Here is a 25,908-nt window from a genome sequence, read left to right as displayed (position 1 = left end):
TTTGCCGCCCTAATGTCTCTAATTGGTCTTTTATGACTTACAAACTGTATTTTTCTGTCATTTTTCCCTCTTTTCTTGCCTCGTGGCGTTTGTTTTTCTTTCTTTGGCGTGACATTGAGCCTCTCCCTGTCGGGGTGCTCCCGTCTCACTCCAGTGCACATTTCGCTGTCCCCTTCCTCCTCCTCCCGCCGCCTCCCCCTCGACGATGAGCTTTTGACTGAATACATTATCAGGAGCTGTTGTTCTGTTTGTTGTTGTTTTAGCATCCAAGAAAGGAAATGAATTATTAATGATGACAGACAAAAGGAAGAAAAATAGAAAAAATATATATATACAGCCGGAGTGTTGGGTCCAGCAGCTCCATCAAGAGGAAAGAACGACGTCAAAGTTGGTATTTAACGCAAAACTTTTACAGGTTTGTGAAAAGTGTATTTTATAATGTGAAAATTAATAACTAAAGATTGAGCTAATTTTACTAAACTAACAAAAATCACCAAGGAGACACGTGCACATCTGGAGACGCTTAAAATAAACCAGGTTGTGCCAAACGTGGACTCCATTTTGGTGATTTCAGTATTTTCTTTGAGGCTTAAACCTTCATGTTTCACAAATTGTATAAATATTTGTTTATACATATTCACTTTCATCAGTTTTATTTATTTAAGGAGTGGAGTTGTATTTTTTAAGAGGATTGCAAAATGGAAAAGGACTCTCTGGAACAACAAGATAATACGCAGTTTGTCTTAGCCCATTATTATTATTATTATTTTATTTTTGATTTAATTATTGTATTTTTAAATTTTTATTTTATTATAATTGTCTGTTATTATTTTATTTTTATTTGAATTTATTTGTTATTTTATTATTTATTTTATTGTAATTATTATCTTTTATTATTTTATTTTTTATTTACTTATATTACTTTATTTTTATATATCTTTTATTATTTTATATTTGTATTATGTTACTGTACTATTTTTATTTTATTATAATTATAATCTTTTATTATTTTATTTTTTATTGAATTGAATTTTTTCTATTTTCTGTTCTGTTTCTTTTTTTCTTTTTACTTTAAATGTGTTTTTTGAAATTGTTCATATCAAAATCTACCCCACACATTATCATCCCACAATGCATTACACTATTATTAATATTTCCATTATTAACAGTTAAACAAACCAGAGACAGCCTGGATATTTAAATCGTCTGTATTTTCCTCTAAATGAGTTCCCAGCGCGTAACAAAGTCATCAAACTCCAACAGCGTCTTTCTGATGCGTTTGGACACGTCTGCAGTTTAAACCAGTGGCTTTCCTGCCCCCTGTTGGTCATTTGCGGCACTACACTGTCACTCACCCCTCATTATTCCCCTCTCTGAAGCTCTGAGCCTCTTCTCTGTGATTCTTACTGTGATTAAACACCTGCCAAAGATGCGGACGTGGTGCGTAAAGTTCGTGCGTAAAGTTCGTGCGTAAAGTTGGCACGGCACTGAGCCATAAGCAAAAAAAGCATTGTTTAGCACTCAAACCTTAATTTGTCTCATTGTACAGGCACGAGGGTTAGGGGCGTCTGTTTTGATCAACGGGACAGCCGCCGGTGACAAATTAACCGCGGTGATTGTGTCAGTTTGTCACCACATTGGATCTGGGGCGGTGTCCATTTATCACCATCACGCGCTCCCTCTCTCTGGACGGATGAATGAAGAAAGATGACACAGATAGCAGCCTGTCCACCGTGGGGGCCCGTGCAGCCTATAGAACATCACCAATGTGTTTAGTTTGGAGCGTTACGCAGCGCTGCCCCGCTCCATGAATCAAACCGACTTGACTTTGAGGCTCCTGTCAAGAAATCTCTGCTCGCGTTTTCTTTGTGAATTTCAAAAAAGCGACCCCGAAATGATTGATTTACTTTGGATACTCGGATGGATATTTAAAAAAGCCACATCAGAAATCTATTTTTTCCCCGTTTGGATGTATTTATAGCGCGTACTCTACCCTGAGCGAGAGGAAAAGGAGGAAAGAGAGGCCCGCGTGTGTGTTTGTGTGCGTGTGTTTCTGTGCGTATGTGTGTGTGTGTGCGTGGAGTTTACAGGATCAAAGAAGAGGTAAATATCATTTCCATAACATTTGAACCAGTTAACCAGCAGCGCAATGCAGAGAAGCTCCACTCTGCGCGCCTGACAACGCCAATGAGCCGGGAACTCTGTGATTCCCCGTTCCGCCAAAGAGGAGGGAAGCGAGCGCGAACATGAAGCGGGTCACGGGGTCAAACTGAGCTCTCCCCGCATCACTTTCCAAAGCGCCTCCCCCCCTCCAGCGCTGCCGGTGTTTTAGGCGGGCGTACCTCACTCTTTAGGGGGGAGGCCCGATGGAAGCCGCTCCCAAAGGTGAAGGGAAAGAATAGCATTAAGCCGCTGCGCACTGCCTGGGGAGAACTACACATGCTTTGGGTGATTCATCTATTGATTATTTCGAGCCGCGCGATGGAGGTGCCATGTAAACACACATATATTAGCGCGCGCGCACACACACGGAAGCGCACGGCACCGCGGATCCGTGCAGATGCTGTGCGCCCCGGGCCTTTTTTTGTTTTATAATCACATTCTGACTTGGAGCAGCTCGTGGGCATCTTCAAACCACCAAGCGCGCACATCAGATGGAAACTAAGTAGAGATGAATGGTGAAATGAAGGAATAAATAAATGATAAATGCGCATTACCGGCGTTTGTGTGGGCCCGCTCTGGTCATATTGATTCAAGGCGGTTGTGTGTTTTTTCCCGCTGTGCGCTTCTACATACACCATGAGCCAAGTTCTGACACTTAACACGCACAGCAGAGAAAGTGTACGTGATGGACAAACGTGCATCTGGATGATTTATAATCTATATGTGCAATTAAACTCTTTGGAAACGTAATTACGCACAGAGATGATCCGGACCCCGCGCGGATGGAGACGTGTGGAGAGAGAGGGGGGCGGGGGCGGGGTCGTGTTCACGCGGGGGTCACGTGGCTCAGGTGTCCTCAGATGAGCTGTGTGCGCGCGTGCTTGTGTGTTGTGTGTTGTGTGTGTTGTGTGTGTTGTGTGAGTGGGGCCGGTGACAGTGAGTCTCTGTGACACAGTAGCATTTGTGTAAAGTTTCATTACAGAACCTGGAATATTTTGTGTCTGAATAATCACAGTCTGCCTCAGGACGAACTACAACCTTTAACTGAGGCCACAGTGAGGCCCCACAGTGAGGCCCCACAGTGAGGCCCCACAGTGAGGCCCCACAGTGAGGCCCCACAGTGAGGCCCCACAGTGAGGCCCCACAGTGAGGCCCCACAGTGAGGCCCCACAGTGAGGCCCCACACGTCACTTATACTGGACAAGACAAGTGTGTGCCACAGAAAACTACTGTAGGGGTGTGTGTGCGTGTGTGTGTGTGTATGTCAGCATGTGTTTGTGTGCATGTGTATATGTCTGTGTGTGTATATATGTGTGTGCATGGGTCTGTGTGTGTCTGTGTACATGTGTGTGCACATGTCTGTGTGTAGTGTGTGCGTCTGTGTATGTGTACGTGCATGTGTTTGTGTGCATGTATGTCTGTGTGTGTGTATGTATATATGTGTGTGTTTGTGTATTGTCTGTATATATGTGTGTGTGCATATGTGTGTATATAGGTGTGCGTGTATATGTGTGTGTGTGTGTAGGGGTGTGTTTGTGTATATGGGTGTGTGTGTATATGTTTTTTTGTGTATATGTGTGCGTCTGTGTGTGTAGTGTGTGTATATGTGTGCGTCTGTGTGTGTAGTGTGTGTATACGTGTGCGTCTCTCTGTGTGTGTGTAGTGTGTGTATACGTGTGCGTCTGTGTGTGTGTAGTGTGTGTATACGTGTGCGTCTGTGTGTGTGTGTAGTGTGTGTATACGTGTGCGTCTGTGTGTGTAGTGTGTGTATACGTGTGCGTCTGTGTGTGTAGTGTGTGTATACGTGTGCGTCTCTGTGTGTGTGTGTGTGTATACATGTGCGTCTCTGTGTGTGTGTGTATACGTGTGCGTCGGGGTGTGTGTGTGTGTATACGTGTGCGTCTGTGTGTGTGTGTGTAGTGTGTGTATACGTGTGCGTCTGTGTAGTGTGTGTATACGTGTGCGTCGGGGTGTGTGTGTGTATACGTGTGCGTCTCTGTGTGTGTGTGTATACGTGTGCGTCTGTGTGTGTGTGTGTAGTGTGTGTATACGTGTGCGTCTGTGTGTGTGTGTATACGTGTGCGTCTGTGTGTGTGTGTGTAGTGTGTGTATACGTGTGCGTCTGTGTGTGTGTGTAGTGTGTGTATACGTGTGCGTCTGTGTGTAGTGTGTGTGTATACGTGTGCGTCTCTGTGTGTGTGTAGTGTGTGTATACGTGTGCGTCGGGGTGTGTGTGTGTGTATACGTGTGCGTCTCTGTGCAGGTTTTTCTAAACGGTGGACGTGTCTCTCCCTCAGGGGCGGTAATGGCATTCTCCATGACAACGGCGGCGTGACACGACTGTGCCCTTGAGGGCCGCGCGCTCCTCTGGGGGGAGCGCCGAGGAAACACGACAGGGTCAGCGGTCAGCTCCCATCATCCAGCAGGACCCTCCCGTCTCCCCCACCTCCCCCATTTCTCCCATCTTCCCCGTCTCCCTCATTGCTCCTCATTCTTCCTCAATTCTCTCCTCCCTCATTCCTCCACATCTCCCTTTCCTCCTCCCTCATCTCTCCTCCTTCCTCCTCTTCTCCCTTATTCCTCATTTTCCCTCAACTGTCTCTTTCCTCCACATCTCCCTCATCCCTCCTCCTCATCACTCCACATTTGTCCTCCTTCCTCCTCATCCCTCCTCCTTTGTCATCTCCCTCCTTCCTCCTCATTCTCCCTTATCCCTCCTCATCTCCCTCATTCCTCCCCATTCCTCCTCTCCCTCATTCCTCTACATCTCCCTCCTTCCCCCTCATCCCCCTTCCTTCCTCCTCATTCTCCCTCATCTCTCCTCTTTCCTCCTTCTCCCTCATTCCTCCTCTTCTCCCTCATCCCTCATCCCTCCTCCTTCCTCATGCCTCCACCTTCCTCCTCATTCCTCCTCCTTCATCCTCCTTCCTCCCTCACCTCTCTAATCATTCCTCCTCCTCATTTGTCCTCCTTCCTCCTCCTCCCTCCCTCCTCAGGTGCAGGGGAGAGGAGCCCACTCAGTCGGGGCCTGGCAGCGCGGCGCTGTTTGGCGGCGCTGTAGCCGGGGGCAGTTCTGGCTGGGCCTGTTCGTCTCGGCTCCTCGTTGTTCCTCCAAGGCCAGGGCTGGATCGATACTCGGTGCTATGAATTCTTTTGGCACCGGAGTCTTCGCTCAGTGCCCCGAGCGGTGGGGCCGTTAAAGACATAACAGAAAGAGCATGTGAGCAAAGAGGACGGTCCATCCACCGAGCCCGGCGAATGTTTGGCATCCTACCCACGATTCCAACCAGGAATTTTGGCCTCCGAGATCCAAAAGCACAGCCCCATGTGTCTGGATATATATTTATTATGTACACTGTCGTCACGGTGATTAAAGCCACACACACACACGGAAATGCATTTAAATATATTCATAAATACGTCCTGAAATAACTTCCACGTTAGACCTTCTGTTAAACGTCTCACTTGATGATTTCAGACAGATAATGGAGGACGGAACAGTCAAAAGCTTCACAAACAGAGCTCTACTGCCACCTGCTGTTGAGGAGAACAACTGCGCACACACACTCTGGAGACACTGCATTGGTAAAAATAAAAAAACACACTTCAATAAAACACACGCGCACACAGGATTAAGCCAGGATTTAACTACAAAACTTAAATTATCACGCACGAAAATATTAGACGAGTTCATTTTGGCACGTGGCTCCTGCGTGGAAAGTTTTGGCAACAGAAATGCGTGAAAACACGACTAAAACTACGGGAATACAAAACATATATCGCGTTTTAAACATCCTGGTCGTCACGTTCGAACTTCATCTCCGCAACTGTATAAAACTAACGCTAAAAATCTATTTCTAGTCGTGATCTTGTGCGTTTTGGTGAAGCTTGGACCTCTGCACCGCCGCCGCCACGGCCTGAGCGAACATGGAGCGAGCTGAGGGCGCCGCCTTGTCCGCCGATTCCGATTCCTCAGATCCGGGTTGTTGTTGTTGTTGCTCGTTATCGGACTCCTCGTGTCCGTTTGCGCAGCTACCGGACGCGTTTGCTTTGGTTTCATTCAGATCTTCGCTGAAAAAAAACGGGCGGCGGCGGAGGAGGGAACTGATCCTCGTCTTGTGTGTTTTGTTTAATTTGATCGTCGTCACGTGGGGTGGTTTCTGCGGGACACTCCTCTTCCTCTTCTTCGCCTAAATACAAGTCTCTCTTATCCGTTTCCTGACTCAGCTCTGACTCGTCTTCTTCTACCTCCTCGTCGTTATTAACCGCCGTTTCTTCGTTTTGTTTCGCGGCTTCAGCGAGGTCCTCAACCTCCTCCAGATCTGAGCCACTTCTGTCAAGCGGAACCGGACAGGAAGTGCTCTCCGTTTCGTTTACGCCGCACGCCACTTGTGATCCGCTTTCCGATTGGTCAGGAGAAACGTCCGTGTTCAGAGATTGGTCAGTTCCCGGGATGACTTCTTCTTCTTCTACTTCTTCTGCGTTTTCTTTCTCCTCCTCTTTCTCCGCCGCTTCCCGTCTCGTTTCCGCGTCGCTTTCTCTCCTCGACGGAACCACTTTAAACGTCGTTAACCCTTTCCTCTCCGCGGGGTCCTCAAACACGTTCTCGTCGGGTAAATCCGCGTCGTTCGGAACCGGCTCGATTTCGACGTCGTTCTCGGGTGCAGCCGCGTCGTGGGCGTAGACGTTGTCGTGCGTTTTCGGGAACGGGGTGGAGTTTTTGAGTCGTTTCGCCAGCATCCCCGTGGAGAGCGACGACGTCAGGACTTTAGCCAGAGCGGTGCGGGCGTCGGAGAGGCCTCTGACGGCGACGCTGGGACGATCGGCGTCTGGGGGTTTGTAGAAAGGAGGAGGCGCAGATGGAGATGATGGAGGCGGAGGAGGTGGAGCAAGAGCTGATGAAGATGACGCAGATGATGATGATGTGTGATTGACAGACGCAGGTTCCTCCGACTTTTTCAATTCCTCCAATTTGACCGAATCTATAAAATGACGTAAAACCATTTGTCAGTATTAATTTTACAACTTCTACACAGAATTAGACACGTCACAATGACACGAAACGCCGCCATAAACATTAAAATAAACATTAAAACTCATATTTTTAGCGAGAAATGTGGACATGTTAGCGACGAGAACTGCAGGCTAATTGTTTTGGGGGACGTTTTAGCGATAAACTGTGAAAAGAAGTGAGTGTGACGTCGAGGTGAGCAGTTAAAGCGGCGAATTTAGATATTTCCGAGTATCATAGCAACCAAAGAGCCAATCCTGTCAATCAAACCTGTTGCTAACGCTAGCGGGAGTGACCTCGGGAAAAAAGGCGCCTGATTTATGTTATTAATGTTCATGTCTTGATTTACAGACACAATAGTGAAATAAAAACCCCAGGATCATGTAGAGGGTTAATACGAACATTTAAGACAATTTTAAGATATTTTATTTAGTATTTGGGTAAAAATTTGCCAGAAAATTCAAATTTCGCCTCATTTTTCGGAGTGAAAACTTGGATAAGTCAGAGTTGGAATTAGATGTCAAAACATACACAAGGATTTTTTCATAAAATTAAGTGATTTGCAAACACAATAATGAAATAAAAATCCCAGGATCATGTAGAGGGTTAATACGAACATTTAAGACCAAAACGACGAGTCTGACAGCAGCAGGTACAGAGAGAGGACACAGCTTTTCATAAAAACTAAAATAAATTCAAAAATAAAAAAATAAAAACATAAAAAAACAACTCAAAGAATAAATAAACTTAACAAAAAATAAATAAATTCAAAATAAGCAATAAAAACCAAAAACCTCAAAATAACAAAAAAAAAAAAACAACTAAAAGTAACAAAAGTAAATAAATAACAAACTCAAAAAAAAAAAAAAAATAACCCCAAGATCATGTAGAGTGGGTTAATACGAACATTTTAAGATATTTTATTTAGTATTTGAGTAAAAATTTGCCTAAAAATTCAAATTTCGCCTCATTTTTCTGAGTTAAAACTTGAGTTGGAATTTAATACGAAAAAATCCTTGTGTACGTTTTGCCAAATTTGGTGATTTTCAGACACAATAGTGAAATAAAAACCCCAGGATCATGTAGAGGGTTAATACGAACATTTAAGACCAAAACGACGAGTCTGACAGCAGCAGTTAGCACGTTAGCTACATCCATTTATATATAAACAGCTGATTTCATGCAGTTGATTAAAAAGCATCTGAAGATTTTGCATTCTGACTTTTATTTGGATAGATTTGGTTGGTTTTAAAACAAAAATAACACGTGTTAGCACTTTAAAAGTCAAGAAAAAGGCAAAAAATGAGTATATAGCATTAAAAAGTACCAAGCTAACAGTACGGGACAGTAACAAAACCAAATAAAAACATCACAACTCAAAAAAAACGAGTGTTTGTGTGGAGCAGAGGCAGACATCACGACCCAGCACCTCCAGGTAACACGAGTAAGAATATTCAAGTGAAAAAGTTCCAGAGTAAAGTTTAGAAGTGTGTAGGAGCGTCAGCGTTTTAATGAACTGTAGATGGGCAGTTGTTGTTCTAGCCCAGGGCCCCTCACTCCGGCGCTGAAGCCAATTAGCTAAACGGCGAAAAACAGCATCCGCCACGAGACGGGACTCAACTTTTGATTTGGAGTTATTCTCTTAAGGCCAAAAAAAAGAACATAATTATTGCTAAAACATGTTGAAAATTTACAGAGAAAGAAAAACGAAAGAAGAGGCTGAGCGCAAAAGGCAGAAAAAGCGAAAAGCGCGTTGGACTAATACAAGGGAAAAGCGCCGCGGACAATGGACGGATTTATCTGGAAAGGCCTTTAGGTCACTTTAATTGCCCTGAGCGGGTTAAATTGTTTGGAGTGATAAAAGGCGGCGTTTCGTGGAGGTTTTAACTGATAAATCTTCCGTCTGAAACAAGCCGCGCCGACGTTTTAATCTCGATTCGGCGTCAATCTCTGTCGACTTCACGGGGCTCGAGACATGTACGATTTTGCCGCATTTAAAACTCATTAAATATATTTGATTCCAGCTATTGTACAGTGGTCCCTCGTTTATAGCGGGGGTTACGTGCTAAAAATAACACGCAACACTCGAAATCTACAATTATTCTCTCTGTTTTTGTCTGTAAAACCCCTCACCACACACTTTATACACTTTTCTCACACAGGCGTTAACATTTTCTCACATTTCTCTCTCGTTTAAACTCTCTCAAAGTTCAAACCTTCGTAGGCGTCTTTGTCGGTGCAGAACGTTTCATCGACATTGTGGGTTTTGTCGGGGAGAAAAACAAATTGCAAACGTACAGCACTTCAGAGTCACACTGAGATCCAACGTTTATGTAAATTTGTCTGAACACATTCTGTACTGGACAGGAGACACGGCACGGAGGAGACTGATGGACAATGGTCTACAGTCCAACAGCCAATCAGGACGCACGACACAATGGTCTACAGTCCAACAGCCAATCAGGACGCACGACACAATGGTCTACAGTCCAACAGCCAATCAGGACGCACGACACAATGGTCTACAGTCCAACAGCCAATCAGGACGCACGACACACTTTCAGACGCTGTAAAAAAGCGTCTGAACGAAAATCTAAATAACAAAAAAAAAAAAAAAATACAATAAAAATAACAACAAAAAATAAAAATGTATATATATATAAAAACAAAAAAACAAACTCAAATTAACTGAAAAAAATGATTTTTTTTGTGCAATTTTCATTTTCCATGAAAGGTGAACTGTGATACAACAAGGGACAACTGTTCAGGAAAACGTTCATATTTTTATTTCTCAATCAAATGTTTAAGCCTGAAAACAGCTCATGATCTTTGGTTTCATTCTATAAAACTGCACTTATTTTTAAAAATCTACGAAGGCTTGAACTTTGAGAGAGTTTAAACGAGAGTGTTATGGATTAGTCCAACAATCACCTGGGGAATAAAAGCCCCAGCGCACAACCCACATCAGCATTTAGTTAGTTTGTATTATCTAGTTGTTTAATTTGTATTCACTTTGGAACACTATTTTTGTAAGAATAAATGTACTTTTTAAACATTTTTTGGCTACGTCTCCACGCTCCAGTTTTGTTCTACACCCGGTTTTAACATCTTTTCGTTTTCAAAGAGAAAAATGTGAGAAAATGTTAACGCCTGTGTGAGAAAAGTGTATAAAGTGTGTGGTGAGGGGTTTTACAGACAAAAACAGAGACTTTCCACAACTCGCCACTAGGGGGATACGAGTTTACAGCTTAAAAATCACCTGTAGCTGCGCCGACGCCGTGGTTTCCCGTCGGTGCTGGTGGCGTTGGCGGCGGCGGCGCTCTCCGTTTCGTGCTCCTCAGCGTACCGTCACCAGACCTCTGCACAAACGGAACGATTTTTTCAAACTTTCGCTCCTTTTTAACAACGTCTTTTTCAAAATAAGTCGATTTTACCTGCGGGTCTTGTAAGGCGCAGGTGTTGAGGTGGGCGGGGCTGCTGGTGGACACGCCCATGGGTGGTGGCGGGGCGCACCTTTTCTTCGGCGGATCTGTGGGCGGAGTCGTACACGAGGCGGCGTTCTGAGCGCTAATGCTAGCTGATCTCGAGTGCGGTCCCGGAGACGTCGCGGCGCTGACCATGTGACTCTGGAAACAGGAAACGCAGATGTGAAAATACAGAAGAGCTTTTATTTTGAAAGAGCTCGGCGAATATGCAGAGATTTACTCACAGGGTCTGAGTGTTTCCGGTGTTTTCTGAATAAACTGAAGAGTCCCCGGGCGTCCTTGGGTTTATTCGCTTTTTTTGACAGATCTGGAAACACGTCAGTAAAACAGTGAGGAAGAAGTACTACATTTTGTGAAGTAAAAGTACAAATACGGAGCCAAAAAGTACAAGCAAAAGGATCGCATGAAAAAAATCCACTTAAAATCTGCGAGAAATACTTTTACTTTTGTACTGTTTTAGTACATTTTTTAATTTTTGAGTCTTTTAAAGCTTCAAATGTGCTGATTTTTATAAAGATTTGAGCTGAATTTTGTTTATCGTTTATATTTTAGTTTTGCTCAAATACTTTTACTTTTCACTCCTGTTCAAAAACGTAGTGGAGTAGAAAGTACAGATACTGCTCTCACATGTACTCAAGTAAAAAGTATCAAATGCCAAATGTACTTAAATAAACATTCAGGTCGCTGTACTTTACTATTTTTACTTTGTTATCGTCCTCTACTGTTAAGGATTCTATGTTAAACCTGAAATTGCGTTTTTGTTATGATAAACACGTCGTTAGCATGAAACGGAGGCTAAATCTCGCTAACAAACACTCGGCTTTTCGTATCTCGACTCCCATTTTCTTTATGAGTCTGGGGCGCGGTCGAAATGGAAAAAAGTTCATGATATTTTTGGAGCCAGAACTTCTTATTTTTTCTTCTTTCTTTCCTAAAAAAAGCCACTTGAGGGCCATATCTTTAAAAATACTGGACAGAGGGCGAGCGTATAGATAATTCAGACGTGTATTTAACGTAGATTTGACTTCATACTTTAAATTAGGCTTGAAATATTATAAAGTCTGTATGATTATTTATTTAGGTTATATTAGTAGAATTACTCAAATTTGTATTATTCGTAAAAAAAAAAAAAGTACTGATTATGATCAATTGGGCGAGTTCAACTGAAGGCCCGAGGACCACATTTGGCTCCCGGGGGCCATAGTTTGGACACCCCCGCTGTACCTGCTGCTGTCAGACTCGTCTTTTTGGTGTTAAATGTTCGTATTAACCCTCTACATGATCCTGGGGTTGTTTTCTTATTTTTAGTTTTTTTTTTTTTTTTTGAGTTTTTTTCCCCCTTATTTTTAGTTTATTTATTTATATGTATTTTTTTTTTTTTGTTGTTGAGTTATTTGGAGTTTTTTGTTATTTATTTACTTTTGTTATTTTGAGTTGGGGTTTTTTTAGGTTTTTTTTTTGTTATTTTGAGTTTTTTTTCCTCTTATTTTTAGTTTATTTATTTATTTATATGTTGTTGTTTTTTTTTTTTGCTATTTTGAGGTTTTTGTTTTTGTTTAGAGTTATTTTGTGTAGGTTTTTTTCCGCCCTTATTTTTAGTTTATTTATTTATATGTATTTTTTTTTTTTTTGTTGTTGAGTTATTTGGAGTTTTTTGTTATTTATTTACTTTTGTTATTTTGAGTTGGGGTTTTTTTAGGTTTTTTTTTTGTTATTTTGAGTTTTTTTTCCTCTTATTTTTAGTTTATTTATTTATTTATATGTTGTTGTTTTTTTTTTTTGCTATTTTGAGGTTTTTGTTTTTGTTTAGAGTTATTTTGTGTAGGTTTTTTTCCGCCCTTATTTTTAGTTTATTTATTTATATGTATTTTTTGTTATTTTGAGTTTTATTTTGTTTGTTTTTTCTTTTCAGTTTATTTTTGTCTTTTTGAGAAACTGTCCTCTCTCTGTCTCTGCTGCTTCAGACTCGTCTTTTTGGTCTTAAATGTTCGTATTAACCCTCTACATGATCCTGGGGTTTTTATTTCACTATTGTGTCTGTAAATCAAGATCTGAACATTAATAACAGACAAATTAGCCAAATTAGCGACTTTCTTTCCCCGAGGTCGCTCCCGCTAGCGTTAGCAACAGGTTTGATTGACAGCGTCGCTAAGGGCCCGCTCCCTGCTAAACCAAACATGGGCAGAAAAGGACAAACGTTCAACATCCTCGCTCCTGATTGGCTCTTTGGTTGCTATGATACGCGCAGTCGTGATTCCAAATATGAAACTCGGAGGAAGTTAACCAAAATGGCCGATCGTCACGTATCCCCTGGTCCAGTATCAGCCTACGGAAGGTCACGATGTCGTCTACACACGGCGCTCTGAACTCTTACCCGCTGCGGCGTGGGGCTGGCGTCTGCTGCGTTCTCTGGCGGCCGTGTCTCGGGCGTACACCTCCCTCAGCCCGTGCTCGTTCAGACTCCGGCTCAGGTCCAGAGGTTCTTTGGACCCGGAGTCCCTGAGTAAAACCGTGTTCTCCACTTCGAACTCGCACTTGTCGCAGACGAGCGGCAGCAGCTTCTCCAGGGGCAGTCGGGGGTTTACGCGCACCACGGCCTTATGGGATTTGTTGTAGTTTATTAAGAGGCGAACTGTTGCCTGAAAATATAGAAATACGTAGATAAATTCAGTTATTTGCAGCATCTAAAGGCGGTTGGTGACTCTTTTTCATAGTTTGTCCAGGGGTGCGACTTATATATGTTTTTATCTTCATTATTATGCGTTTTTGGAAGGTGCGACTTATACTCCAGAGCGACTTAAACTCCAAAAAATACCTTAGAAAACTGTGTCCTTTCGTTCTTACCTCGGGCATGTACGGCGTTCTAATCTTCTCCTCTTCTCCCGTTCTGGGTTTCAAAACGATTTTTTCAGCTTCGAGTGAACCAATGGGAGAGTTTGGTTTGAAGCTGATGTTGTTCTTGTTTGGGGACAGAACTTCCACGGTGTAATCTGAAGGGTTGAGGTGGTAACTGGCACAAAGGGTCACCAGCAAGTCCATGACCGGTTTACTGGAAAACACGACAAATATGGGCTTTTTAAAGTGAACGATGTTGGACTGAACCAGGACTGAACCAGGACCGAACCAGGACTGAACCAGGACTGAACCAGGACTAAAACCAGGACTGAACCAGGACTAAAACCAGGACTGAACCAGGACTGAACCAGGACCGAACCAGGACCGAACCAGGACCGAACCAGGACTAGAACCAGGACTGAACCAGGACTGAACCAGGACTGAACCAGGACTAAAACCAGGACTGAACCAGGACTAAAACCAGGACTAAAACCAGGACTGAACCAGGACTGAACCAGGACTAAAACCAGGACTGAACCAGGACTGAACCAGGACTGAACCAGGACTAAAACCAGGACGTGGACTAAACATGGTCTAAACATGGACCAAACCAGGAGTAAACGTGGACTAAATGTGGACTAAACCAGGTCTAATCGTGGACTAAACCAGGACTAAACCTGGACTAAACCAGGACTGTTCTAATGTCGTTTCCTCATCACAAACAGACCCGGAGTTGTGCTTTGTTTCATTCACATGTTTAACACACAAACCCTGCATATTTACTGAGTTCTTCTCTCAAACTGAAAACACTCTGTTCCACCTTGTGATGTCATCATGTGGTGATACAGGAAGTGCTCCAGTGCGTTTTTAAACTCCACACACCTTCATTTCTAGAATCATTTGGATCATTTCAGCTGTAGAATTACCAATCTTTACCATCACTGGTTTAGCAGGGAGCGAGTGCTTAGCAACGCTGTCAATCAAACCTGTTGCTAACGCTAACGGGAGCGACCTCGAGGAAATAAGGCGCCTGATTTGTCTGTTTTTAATGTTCATATTTTGATTTACAGACACAATAGTGAAATAAAAACCCCAGGATCATGTAGAGGGTTAAAACGAACATTTAAGACCAAAATGATGAATCGATGGAGCCGGAAGTGCGCACACAATCACTTCCTGTTAGCAATGCGGCGGCTAGCAGGTTAGCTACGTCCATTTATATAAACAGTCTAATAACAAAAAGTTACTCAAACATGTGTGAATGAAACAAGACACAACTCCAAGTCTGTTTTTGAGGAGGAAACGACGACAAAACGCTACCGTGAGTCAATTTTACAAAACGCGGGAGCAAGAACATTTCAAAATACCTTCCGTGGACAGTTGTGTTCTTCTCCAAACCTCCCGGCAGCACCACAGACAGCGAATGCTCCCTCTCCAGCGGACTTACGTCTTCATCCATTTTCATCGTTGCCAACACCTCCAGTCGTCTCCTTAATCAATCCCAGCTCCTAGACTTTACGAAAACACAAATACGTGGTTTAATAAGTGCTTTTATACGGCGCTTTTCCACCTTCTAGACACTGAAAATACACGATATAAACAGGCGACGCTGGGCACACGGCATCTGCCCCTCGCTTTGGGAACAGTTGGCGCGGCGGGTGTGAGATGTAACAGCTGCACTCAAACATTTTAAGAATGAAATGACACAGCAGAGCCACACCGGGGAAAATTACTCACCGAAGAGGCCTAGGAAAAATGATTCAGCGTAACCACGGCAACGGCTAAACAACAAAAACAGCTCAGGTCGTTTTATCCGTTAGGTTTTAACGGAGCTAAACGGTTTACCTGTTCGTTTCAATGTCGTTTTCTCGTCGCAAACAGACCCGGAGTTGTGTTTTTTTGTTTCGTTCGCACACAAACCCTTCTCTTAAACGCAACAAAAACGCCCTGTTCCACCTTGTGATGTCATCAAGTGGTGATACAGGAAGTGCTCCGCTGTGTTTTTAAACTCCACGCACCTTCACTTGAATCATTTGGATAGTAATAATTTCAGCTCTGGAATTGCCAAACTCTATTGAACTTAAGATTTAAAAAAAGATAGATGTTGACTTGAAAACTGCCACTTCATGACGTCACAAGGTGGAACAGAGCATTTTGAGCTTTAGACTAATGATAAAGAGTTACTCAAACGTGTGTGAATGAAACAAAACACAACTCCAGGTCTGTTTTTGACGAGATAAACACATTCTAACATGACTTAAACCTCACAAAAGTCACATTTAGGAGCTTTTTCCTGTGACCACGCCCCTTTGGTAAATAAATTAAATCAGATGAGTTGTTAAACCAGTGCAGCCTCCTCCTCAAACACGCACAGACATGCCCCCCTCGTGCTCAGCGTCTTCGTGCGTAATGACGTGGGTTAAACCTACGTGTGTGTTGTGTCTCGTGCTTCACCTTTGACCCCGTGTGTGTCTCTCTGTTCTTCTTCTTCTCTCTGTCGTGTTTTGTCTTGTCTCTGTTCTTTTCTCTTAAATCTCTGTTGCGTTTGAGTCTGCAGTGCGCGCGTGCCCCTCACACAGCTGCGCCCCGCCCCTCATCAGCACCACGTGACCCCCGCCCCAGCGCGCGCTCCAACAGAGACACGGGACAGGTGAGTGTTTGACTGTTTCACTGTTTCACTCTTTCACTGATGTCTTTATACAGATCGGCTCCTTTTGAAGAGAACGGATCCAAAAGATTCGGATCCCACAAAGAGCCGTTCAAAAGACTGGCTTTTTATTTATTTATAAGACAGAAGCCCAACGTGAGAAGTGATTTAATCTACAAACTAATGTCACAGAGACCAAGACTAGAGAGGATGATAAAAAAAAAATAATAATAAAATTAAATTTAAAAAATAAATACATATAAAAAAGAAATTAATAATAATAATAATAATAATAATAACAGTAATAATATGATAGTAAACATAAACATAATAATAAAAAATAATAGCAAAAAGTAAAAAAAGTAGTAAAGTAAATAAAAATAATAATACAATAATAATAATATAAAAATAACAGCAATAATAATTATAGTAAACATAAAAATAATAGTAAAAAATAATAAAAATAAAAATAGTAACACAATAATAATAGTGAAAAATGTATAATAATAAAATAACAGTAATAATAATGATGATAGTAAAAAAAACAATAATAATAATAGAAAATAATAAAAATAAAATAATACAATAATAACAGTAAAAAAAACAGTAATAATAATGATAGTAAATATAAAAATAATAATAGTATTAAATAAATAATAATAATAATAATAATTCAAAAACAATCTATTATCATGACGTTAAATATGTTTTTTGTGCATAAATCTCTCTCATGTTGCCTGCTCTGCTTCTGTCCTGATTCTTGTGTCAGTTCAGGGTTAATCAGTATAAAAATGCAGACAAACCAACCAGAAAAACATTCAGCTCTTTTAAAAAATGAGATCCAGATCGGACCGTTCAAAAGAGCCGCCTCGTTCAGGACGTCCCATCACCGCACGACACAGGGTGAAGTTTACTCCTCTCACTTTCAACATGTGGAGGTTTAGAGCGTCACTTTAGGACATTAAAACGAGTCTTTGTGCAGAGTAAACAGACGCCTTATGTGCCCAGCCCCACGTGTAAACACACTTCCAAATAAGATTACACTCTTTTCTTGAGTAATAAGGATTAGCGCGTGTCAAAGACGAGCCCCGCCCACAACATCAGACATAAACCCTCAAAGTTTACCTCCGTCTGTGGGTCTGAGGTCTGTGTTCGGGGCTGGACGCTCACCTGAGAGCGCACGGACGTCCCATCTCCTCCTCTTCTCTCCTCCTGGTGTTACTCCGTCCCGGGACAGGCGCGTGTGAGGACTGTCTCCGCTCTAATCCCTCTTAAGCACAACCTGCCCCACCTTCAGAGCCCTCCCACCACGTGACCGCGCACCGTCAGAGCGTGTCCTCGTCCCCGGGGCGCGTGGACGGTTCATCACGCACAGGACGGACAGGAAACAGACGCAGAGTTTGGTTTATTTAATCAGGACGAGTTGAGAGAATCTGCAGCTTTTCTTTATCCTAATCCTCTCAGAATTTGTCTCAGTTTCGTTGATCAAACAAACAAAGATGAAGTACTCAGTGTAGGTACTTAAGTAAAAGTACAAAAACAGAGGTGAGAAACTACTCAAGTTAAAGTATCACATGAAAAAATCAGCTTAAGCAAAAGTATTAAAGTACCTGTTTAAAAATGTATTGTTACTGTAAAAAGTAAAAGTATTTCACTCAAGTGTAAATGTAGAGATACTGGTTAAAAAATTATATATATTTTGGTCACAGTAACAATATGAATACATTTCTTAATTTTTCTTCTGAATTTTGTGTATTTATTTATTATTTTTTGTTTATTTTTGTGTATTTATTTTTGTTTTTTTATTTTTGTATATTTATTTGTGTGTATTTATTTTTGTTTATTTTTATGTATTTAGGTTTTTATTTTGTGTGTTTATTTTTGTCTATTTATTTATTTATTTTTTGTATTTATTTAATTTTTAATTTTTTGGTTTATTTTTGTGTATTTATTTTTGCATATTTATTTATTTATGCATATTTATTTTTGTTTATTTTTGTGTATTTAGATTTTTTTATTTTGTGTGTTTATTTTTGTCTATTTATTTTTTGTATTTATTTAATTTTTTTTTGTTTATTTTTGTGTATTTATTATTGTTTTTGTTTTTTTGCGTTTATTTTTGTTTGTTTTGTTTATTTTTGTGTGTTTATTTTTGTTTTGCTCAAAGCCGAAGCTTAAACTCTTAAACTTTAGTCCTGATGTTTCCACGAACACGATAAAAATCCCCCCTCAAATCAGATGAAAAGTACTTTTTACTTTTCAGTCCCGTTCAGAAATACAGTGGAGTAGAAAGTACAGATACTGCTCTCAAATGTACTCAAGTAAAAGTAAAAAGTACACACTGTAAAATGTACTTAAGTAAAGTACAGATACATAAAAATTCTACCTAAGTGCAGTAGTTTCCTCCTTGTACTTCGTTTTCCTCCAGTGTTATCTCTGCTTTATCGTTCTCTGGGTCATGATGAGATTTAAACACGTCAGAAACACAAAGAGTATTTAAAAAAGTACTTTACCACACAACTCTTAAAGATACAACACAGTAACTAAAATGACAAAGATAAAGACGAAACAAACTCATCAAACTGAACTCATCTGCACACGAGTAAAGTACAAGGAGGAAAGGACTGTTTTTAGGTATTTGTACTCTAATTAAGTACATTTCACAGTGTGTACTTTTTACTTTTACTTGAGTACATTTGAGAGCAGTATCTGTACTTTCTGCTCCACTGCATTTCTGAACAGGACTGAAAAGTAAAAAGTACTTTTCATCTGATTTGAGGGGGGATTTTTATCGTGTTCGTGGAAACATCAGGACTAAAGTTTAAGAGTTTAAGCTTCGGCTTTGAGCAAAACAAAAATAAAAACAGGAAAAATCAGAAGAAAAGTGATGGATTCATAAACAAAATATGTGTAAGTTTTGAATCAATATCACTACATTTACACTTAAAATGAACAAGACTTGTGTGAAATACTTAAAGTACATTTTTAAATAAATATCATGAAAATACCATGAATATACCATGAATATACCAAAATACCATGAAAATACCATGAAAATACCATGAATATACCAAAATACCATGAAAATACAGTGAATATACCAAAATAACATGGAAATAATATACCATGGAAATACACATTTTTAAACTTTCACTTAAACAGATTTTTCCATGTGATACTTTTACTTGAGTAACTTTTTACCTGTGCATGTGTACTTTTACTCGAGTACTTCATGTGCGTTCTTAGTGTGGTGTAACCCGGGTGAAAATTGCGGATTTCCTGGTATATCAGTTCCCTCTCTCTCCCTCTCTCTCCCTCCCTCCCTCCCTCTCTCTCTCTCCCTCTCTCCCTCCCTCTCTCTCTCCCTCCCTCCCTCCCTCCCTCTCTCTCTCTCTCTCCCCCCCCTCTCTCTCTCCCCCTCTCTCTCTCCCTCTCCCTCTCTCTCTCCCCCTCTCTCTCTCCCTCCCCCTCTCTCTCTCCCTCCCTCTCTCCCTCCCTCTCTCTCTCTCCCTCCCTCTCTCTCTCCCTCTCTCTCTCTCCCTCCCTCTCTCTCCCTCCCTCTCTCTCTCCCCCCTCTCTCTCCCTCTCTCTCTCCCCCCTCTCTCTCCCTCTCTCTCTCCCTCTCTCCCCCCCTCCCTCTTCCTCTCTCCCTCTCCCTCCCTCTCTCTCTCCCTCCCTCTCTCTCTCTCTCCCTCCCTCTCCCCCTCTCTCTCTCTCTTCACATGCCGCTCACGTGACTCGTTGTGGCCAATCAGCGCCCGTACCTGCCGCCGCTCCACACACCTGGCAGGTACGAGGCGCGGGGAGCGACGCCGGGAGGTTTAAAGTTTCCATTTCCGTTCATTTTGTCAAAACAAATCTCCAACTTCGACAAACTCACTCTTCAACCAGAGGCCCCGCCCACCGAGGAAACGCCACGTCAGGGATGAGGTTCGAGTTCATAATATAAAGAGGAATCTGTGAGTCCGTTTGTTTGCTAGCGTTAGCCTAACACGCTCCATTCAATTCTAATGAGCGGTTAGCATTGGGTTAGCATTGGGTTAGCATTGGGTTTTAGCCCGTGTTTACTCCGATGGTTTTAAGCAAATATTCTGAAACTTCCATCACGTCTTTTTCCAGTTTACATCACGTCATAGTCACAGTTGTTATAAATATCATGTTTTTGATTTGTATAAATTAACACTAATTGTCCGAATACTCAAATGCGCATGCGCACTGTCTATGCACGTGATGTTGCCTCATATTGTTCATTGTATTTATCAGGATTATTGACTCATAGTTAAATATTGTGACAGATTATTGCTCCTTATTTTGACTGAAGTTCAGATGATTGTGTCACATTGATCTGTTTTGACTGAGGTCCTGGTCCTTTGTTCACACAGGTCAGCGTCTCCGGTCCAGATGGCGAAGGACAGACTGACCACGAGCCTCAGAGCGAGAGACGCAACATCTGACCTATCACTGGATGAACTTTATCGATGGATTTCACTCATCAGTTTATTTGTGTTGGGCCATTGTTTTGTCTATTCTGATCCTAGCCCAACGTATTAGCACTTTTACTCGGGTCTTTACCCCATGTACCCATTACACAAACCACAAACCTTTCTGTCATCATGGCGTCCAAACCAGGCCACTTCACAGGTCAGATCTGTGGAGTGGCAGCCTCGCTCTGTCAAAATATCTGTTTTTTTTCTGGGTTTATTTGAGCAGTAAAACACCTGTATTTGAATAAACGTAAGGATCTGTTTAACGTCACACTGTGGAACATTTTGAGCAGACCTATGACATCTCCGTAGAAACAAGAAGTTGATGGATCTCCAACCAGAAAGTTACACAGGGCAGCTTTAAGTAAAAGTACAGATTTTGTTCAGCAGAAACAACTGAATCATTTTTTTTCTGTTTTTTATTTGTAAAGTGTGAAAATTAAACCCTCAAACTATAATAACAAATACTTTTACTTTTCAGTTACTCTGGACTGAAGAAAACATCAGAATAAAAGTACTAATATACGAAATACCATGAAAATACTATGAAAATACCATGAAAATACCATGAATAGCCGCTGTAGCTAAATCACTGAGGTCTGTTTAAGATTTGAATTGGTTCATATTTATTTTTCTGCTCATTTCTGTGTCTCCAAATGAGTCCAACAGGTTTTACCCCGAGAGCCGAAACAAGACGACGACGGCGGCGGCAGCGGCGGCTCAGAGTGAAACGCCACCGCCCCGTCCTGATGTTCTGACGTCCTGATGTTTGAACCAAGACGCGACATTCATCAGTGAGACGCTAATGAAACAACAGACGCACAATCACAACAGACTGAGAACAGTGTGTGGAAAATACACACGACTGAACCCGGACTAAAGCGGGACTAAAGCAGGGCTAAAGCGGGACTAAAGCAGGGCTAAAGCGGGACTAAACCGGGGCCAAAGCGGGACTAAAGCAGGACTAAACCAGGGCCAAAGCGGGACTAAAGCGGGGCTAAAGCGGGACTAAACGAGCACTAAACCTGGACCGAACCGGGGCCGAACCGGGACTAAAGCGGGACTAAACCAGGGCTAAAGTGGGACTAAAGCAGGACTAAACCAGGGCCAAACCGGGACTAAACCAGGGCTAAAGTGGGACTAAAGCAGGACTAAACCAGGGCCAAACCGGGACTAAACCAGGGCCAAACCGGGACTAAACCAGGGCCAAAGCGGGACTAAAGCAGGACTAAACCAGGGCCAAAGCGGGACTAAAGCAGGACTAAACCAGGGCCAAACCGGGACTAAAGCAAGGCCAAAGCAGGACTGAACGAGCACTAAACCAGGGACTAAACCAGGGACTAAACCGGGGCCGAAGCGGGAATAAACCAGGACTGAACCGGTACTGAACCAGGACTAAATGTTTTGTTTCATTCTCACATGTTTAACACTCAAAACCTTCAGATTTAGGCTGAGTTCTTCTCTCAAACTGAAAACACTCTGTTCCACCTTGTGATGTCATCAAGTGGCGATACAGGAAGTGCTCCGCTGTGTTTTTAAACTCCACACACCTTCATTTCCAGAATCATTCGGATCATTCCAGCTCTGAAATTTCCGATCTCCACTGAACTAAAATGGAGTAATACGTCGCCGTTAACTTTGCAAACTCCCACTTGATGACATGATTTTTATACCTGTGCCATCAGCAGCGTTCTGACGTGTCTTGGTCATGGACGTCCTGGACTTTTAGTGTGGTTCTCCAGCTGCACTAAGGCCGACCAGCAGGTGGTGAAAGCAGCCGGTAGAATCATCGGAACGACTCTGCCAGAAATCAGCACCATCTACTCCACCCGCTGTCTGAGGAGAGTGCACAACATCAACCAACATCACCCTGTGCACCATCTTTTTCACCTGCTGCCCTCAGGGAGAAGGTACAGGTCCTGAGGCTCCTGAACTCTGCCCCTCTCTGCCCCTCTCGGCCCCTCTCTGCCCCTCTCTGCCCCTCTCGGCCCCTCTCTGCCCCTCTCGGCCCCTCTCGGCCCCTCTCTGCCCCTCTCGGCCCCTCTCGGCCCCTCTCGGCCCCTCTCGGCCCCTCTCTGCCCCTCTCTGCCCTCCTCTCACGGACAAAAACCACATCCAACTCTTAATAACACTGAACTGGTTGCATTGTTGCTTTTTGTCATCATTCTCCGGTCCCTGTCTGTACGTCCCTGTTTTGCTGCTACAAGAACCGTCTCATGTTGAACTGAAGCCACTGGGTCAATGTTTACACTCGGGTTTAAGGGGGATTTATTATTTATGGGTTTGCACTTTATGGGGGATGCTCCAAACGTAATTCCGTTGTTCTTCTGTGACAATGACTACAAATAAATTGAATTGAATTGACATCACAAGGTGGAACGTCGCATTTTGAGCTTTGGAGATGTAACAGACTAATAATAAAGTGTGACTCAAACACGTGGGAATGAAATAAAACACTTGGAAGAGCTGTTGAAAAGAAAAGAGAGATGAAAATGATGTAAATTTCACAAAGATATAAATATAAACGTGTTCCCTCTGTTGCATATTTTTATTAAACATCTAAATTGTCAGACTTTCCTTGTTACTACGGCCTTTTGACAAACTCCAAAACGTCCAAAACTCCTTCCTGTCCACGCTCTAAATCCTAGTTTATTTATTGCACGTGTTAAACTTGTCCAGCAGGTGGCACACTCTTGTTCTTTTTGTCCTTGTTCGTTTTTAATCTGATTTTTTGATGTAATTACAGCGTTTGTCCAGCAGATGTCAGACGTGCACAGGAAACCAGCCCCTCTGTGAACGTCCTCGTGCACGTGCTTCAAATCTCAGCCTCCAATTAGATTTGATTAGCTTTATATTTATGAGAATAACGTAGTAAATCCAAAATGTAGACGTTTCTGTGCGGTTTTTTTTACGCACAAATGGATTCTGCGATGGATAATTCAAACTAGAGTGGACAAAAGTGTTATTAAAAACTCAGAAATGCAGTTTTTAAATGAGGAATAAAGGTTCAAGGGTAAAAATAAGGATATACGTGTGGAAAAATGGATGAAACTGTGGAATTATTGGTGTTTTTTGATGCGTCTTGTGCCATTCGCAGCTCGTTTCGTGGTCTCCTCTGTCTTCTGTCCTCTGTCCTCTGTCCCTCTTGTCTCACAAACCACTGACTTGGATTTGTTCTAGAAGTGCTCACCATCTTGTGACAGCTCCTGAGACGTCCACTCCCCAGCGGCTGGAGCCTGGGATGCCTCTCCAACCGGAAGCGCGCATTGATCTGCGCCTGAACAACAAGTGCGTCTGGAAGATCAAAGCAGAACCGAGCCGATGTTCACCCCAAACGGCTCCTGAACGAGTCTGAGCTTTTTAGGGGACGCGTGTTTGCCTCGTACAGTGACACACAGCGCGTTTGGGAGGCTGGTTAATCGTCGGGAAATGGGCTCTGCCTCCAGGGTCCCCACCTGCTGAGCGCCTGATGGTGGTGAGTAGCGGCTGTTCTGCGCATCTTCTCAGTGGAATCGGGGTTTAAACGCGTCATTTCACGAAAAACACGCGTTATTTATAGAATCTGGTGAGGTATTTGTGTATTCCTGGCTCGGGCCTCTGTGTTTTGACTCTAAAGCTGTTGCTGCGCAGTGGATTTAACGCGGCACAAACGCGTAAAACCGGAGGAAAAACGCGCAGAACGAGGCTTTTACACGCGCTGGTTTCGATTCTGCGTGATTTAAAACGTTTTATCTGTTGAGATTTATCTGTTTAAACGTTATACCAAAGCAGACCCCCACACACAGGCCCGTTTTTACTCCCCCAGCGCGCGTCAAAAGCCACAAAAAAAACAAAAACCGCTTCACCGTTTTGCGTTTCGTGCGCGGGGCAGCCACAGGTCTCACGTCTCATGTTTCGTTTCTATTCTGGGGGATTCAATTGCTGCTGGCTTCATGTCGGATTGATCAGAAGCAGCAGCAGGAGGCACATCTGGGAGGACACGCCCAGACCGGTTGCGTCCCCCCCTCATTCACTCGTTTATCCCCGTGCGTTCTCACCCTTTACTCAGCGCGATTCTCCATTTTGGTGAGACTCTGGTCACTACAGAGTGTGGACACTGAGGGGACAGCGCTCCAGGACCCGTGCCAGACCCCCAGACCTCAGCCTCATCTCCTCAAATCTGCTCTGCTCTGCTCTGATTTCCTCTTCTTCTCCGTGATTGGCGTCTGGAAAGCGGCTCCCAGCCCGGCGTGTTCGTGCGTAAAGGCCCGTGTCGTGTGTGCGTAAACGGCCCGTGTTGTTCGAGGCGTCGTGTCGTTTCTAGTGACAAATCTCGAGCCGAAAAACACAACATGGACGCAGCTATTTGCACGAGATAATTGGGAGTTGTTTTTTTTTTGTTTTTTGTTTTTTAGGAGGTTTGGAGTAACGTCCTTAACATGGCGCCAGCTGCTGCGGTGGCTCTGGCTCGCGCTCAGACCGTCACACTCGAGGTACAGTGTGTGTATCAAACTGGCACGAGCTGTTTTTTGTCTTTGTTTACCACAGATTTGATAAATAACCTCATGATATTTGCGTGGAATCCTGTTTTGGAGGTTTTTAGCAGTGCGCACAGATGGAGACATGAGTAGAAATGGTGTTTTTTGCGCGTTTTTCGTCATAAACCTTCATTTTCGTGCGTAAATCTTCATTATTGTGCGTAATATTTGTGTCTAAACGTGTGTTTTCATATGTTTACATCCCATAGTGACGCTCTGTTTCCCTTTCCAAGCTCAGACTCAGTTCACCTTCTGACAAAATGTGAGATTAAATATTAAAATCTGCCCAGAATATCTTGGCACAGCTCACGTAAGACTCTTTGGACTATTTTCAGAGCAGATGTAGGATTTTTGGGAGCTGCTCTTTTGGGTGTTTTGTTTTCAGCACCATGGACAGAGGCACAGAGATGGGAATGTGTGTGTTGTGTTGTGTTGTGTTGTGTGTAAACCGGTGAGTTTCTGCCTGGAGTCTAAACACGTGACCACTCAGCTGCACGTCACCGAGCTGTCGAAATATCAAACGGACTGTAAGAGCGTGGACGGCGTCAGCTGACCCGCACGTGGACCATGAGCTGTGTCTGGATACGTGTGTGCGTTTGTGTGCGTTTGTGTTATCTGCTGCTCTGAGTGTGTGAAAGGTAAACTGTCAGAGAGACTTGTCCGTGCGTTTGTGTCCAGTAGGTTAGACGACTGTAACGTCCTGATCACTGGACTCTCCAAACGAGACTTAAGACAGAACAGAACATCCAGAACATCCAGAACATCC

At 42.9% G+C, this 25,908-nt stretch overlaps 1 protein-coding gene across 2 annotated transcripts; it reads right to left on the bottom strand.

Moving 5' to 3' along the window:
- Positions 1 to 5,492: 5,492 nt before the first annotated feature.
- On the bottom strand, positions 5,493 to 16,109 carry cobll1a (cordon-bleu WH2 repeat protein-like 1a). 2 transcript variants are annotated; one of them, XM_055227396.1, is made up of 8 exons: positions 15,949 to 16,109; positions 14,862 to 15,007; positions 13,504 to 13,708; positions 13,034 to 13,298; positions 10,884 to 10,966; positions 10,609 to 10,800; positions 10,434 to 10,533; positions 5,493 to 7,145 (listed from the first exon to the last, which is right to left on the bottom strand). In XM_055227396.1, exons 2-8 carry the CDS (start codon positions 14,957 to 14,959, stop codon positions 6,220 to 6,222), a joined length of 1,869 nt encoding a protein of 622 aa, XP_055083371.1. In that variant the 5' UTR covers positions 14,960 to 15,007; positions 15,949 to 16,109; the 3' UTR covers positions 5,493 to 6,219. The 2 variants fall into 2 exon arrangements, with proteins under 2 accessions (XP_055083371.1, XP_055083375.1); XM_055227400.1 differs by having other exon boundaries at positions 15,924 to 16,075.
- Positions 16,110 to 25,908: the final 9,799 nt, after the last annotated feature.

The sequence above is a fragment of the Periophthalmus magnuspinnatus genome, chromosome 2 (assembly GCF_009829125.3).
Source record: "Periophthalmus magnuspinnatus isolate fPerMag1 chromosome 2, fPerMag1.2.pri, whole genome shotgun sequence".
Lineage (NCBI taxonomy): Eukaryota > Metazoa > Chordata > Actinopteri > Gobiiformes > Gobiidae > Periophthalmus > Periophthalmus magnuspinnatus.
Note: the sequence above shows the minus strand (reverse complement) of the source record. Positions and strands in the feature narration are given on the sequence as shown.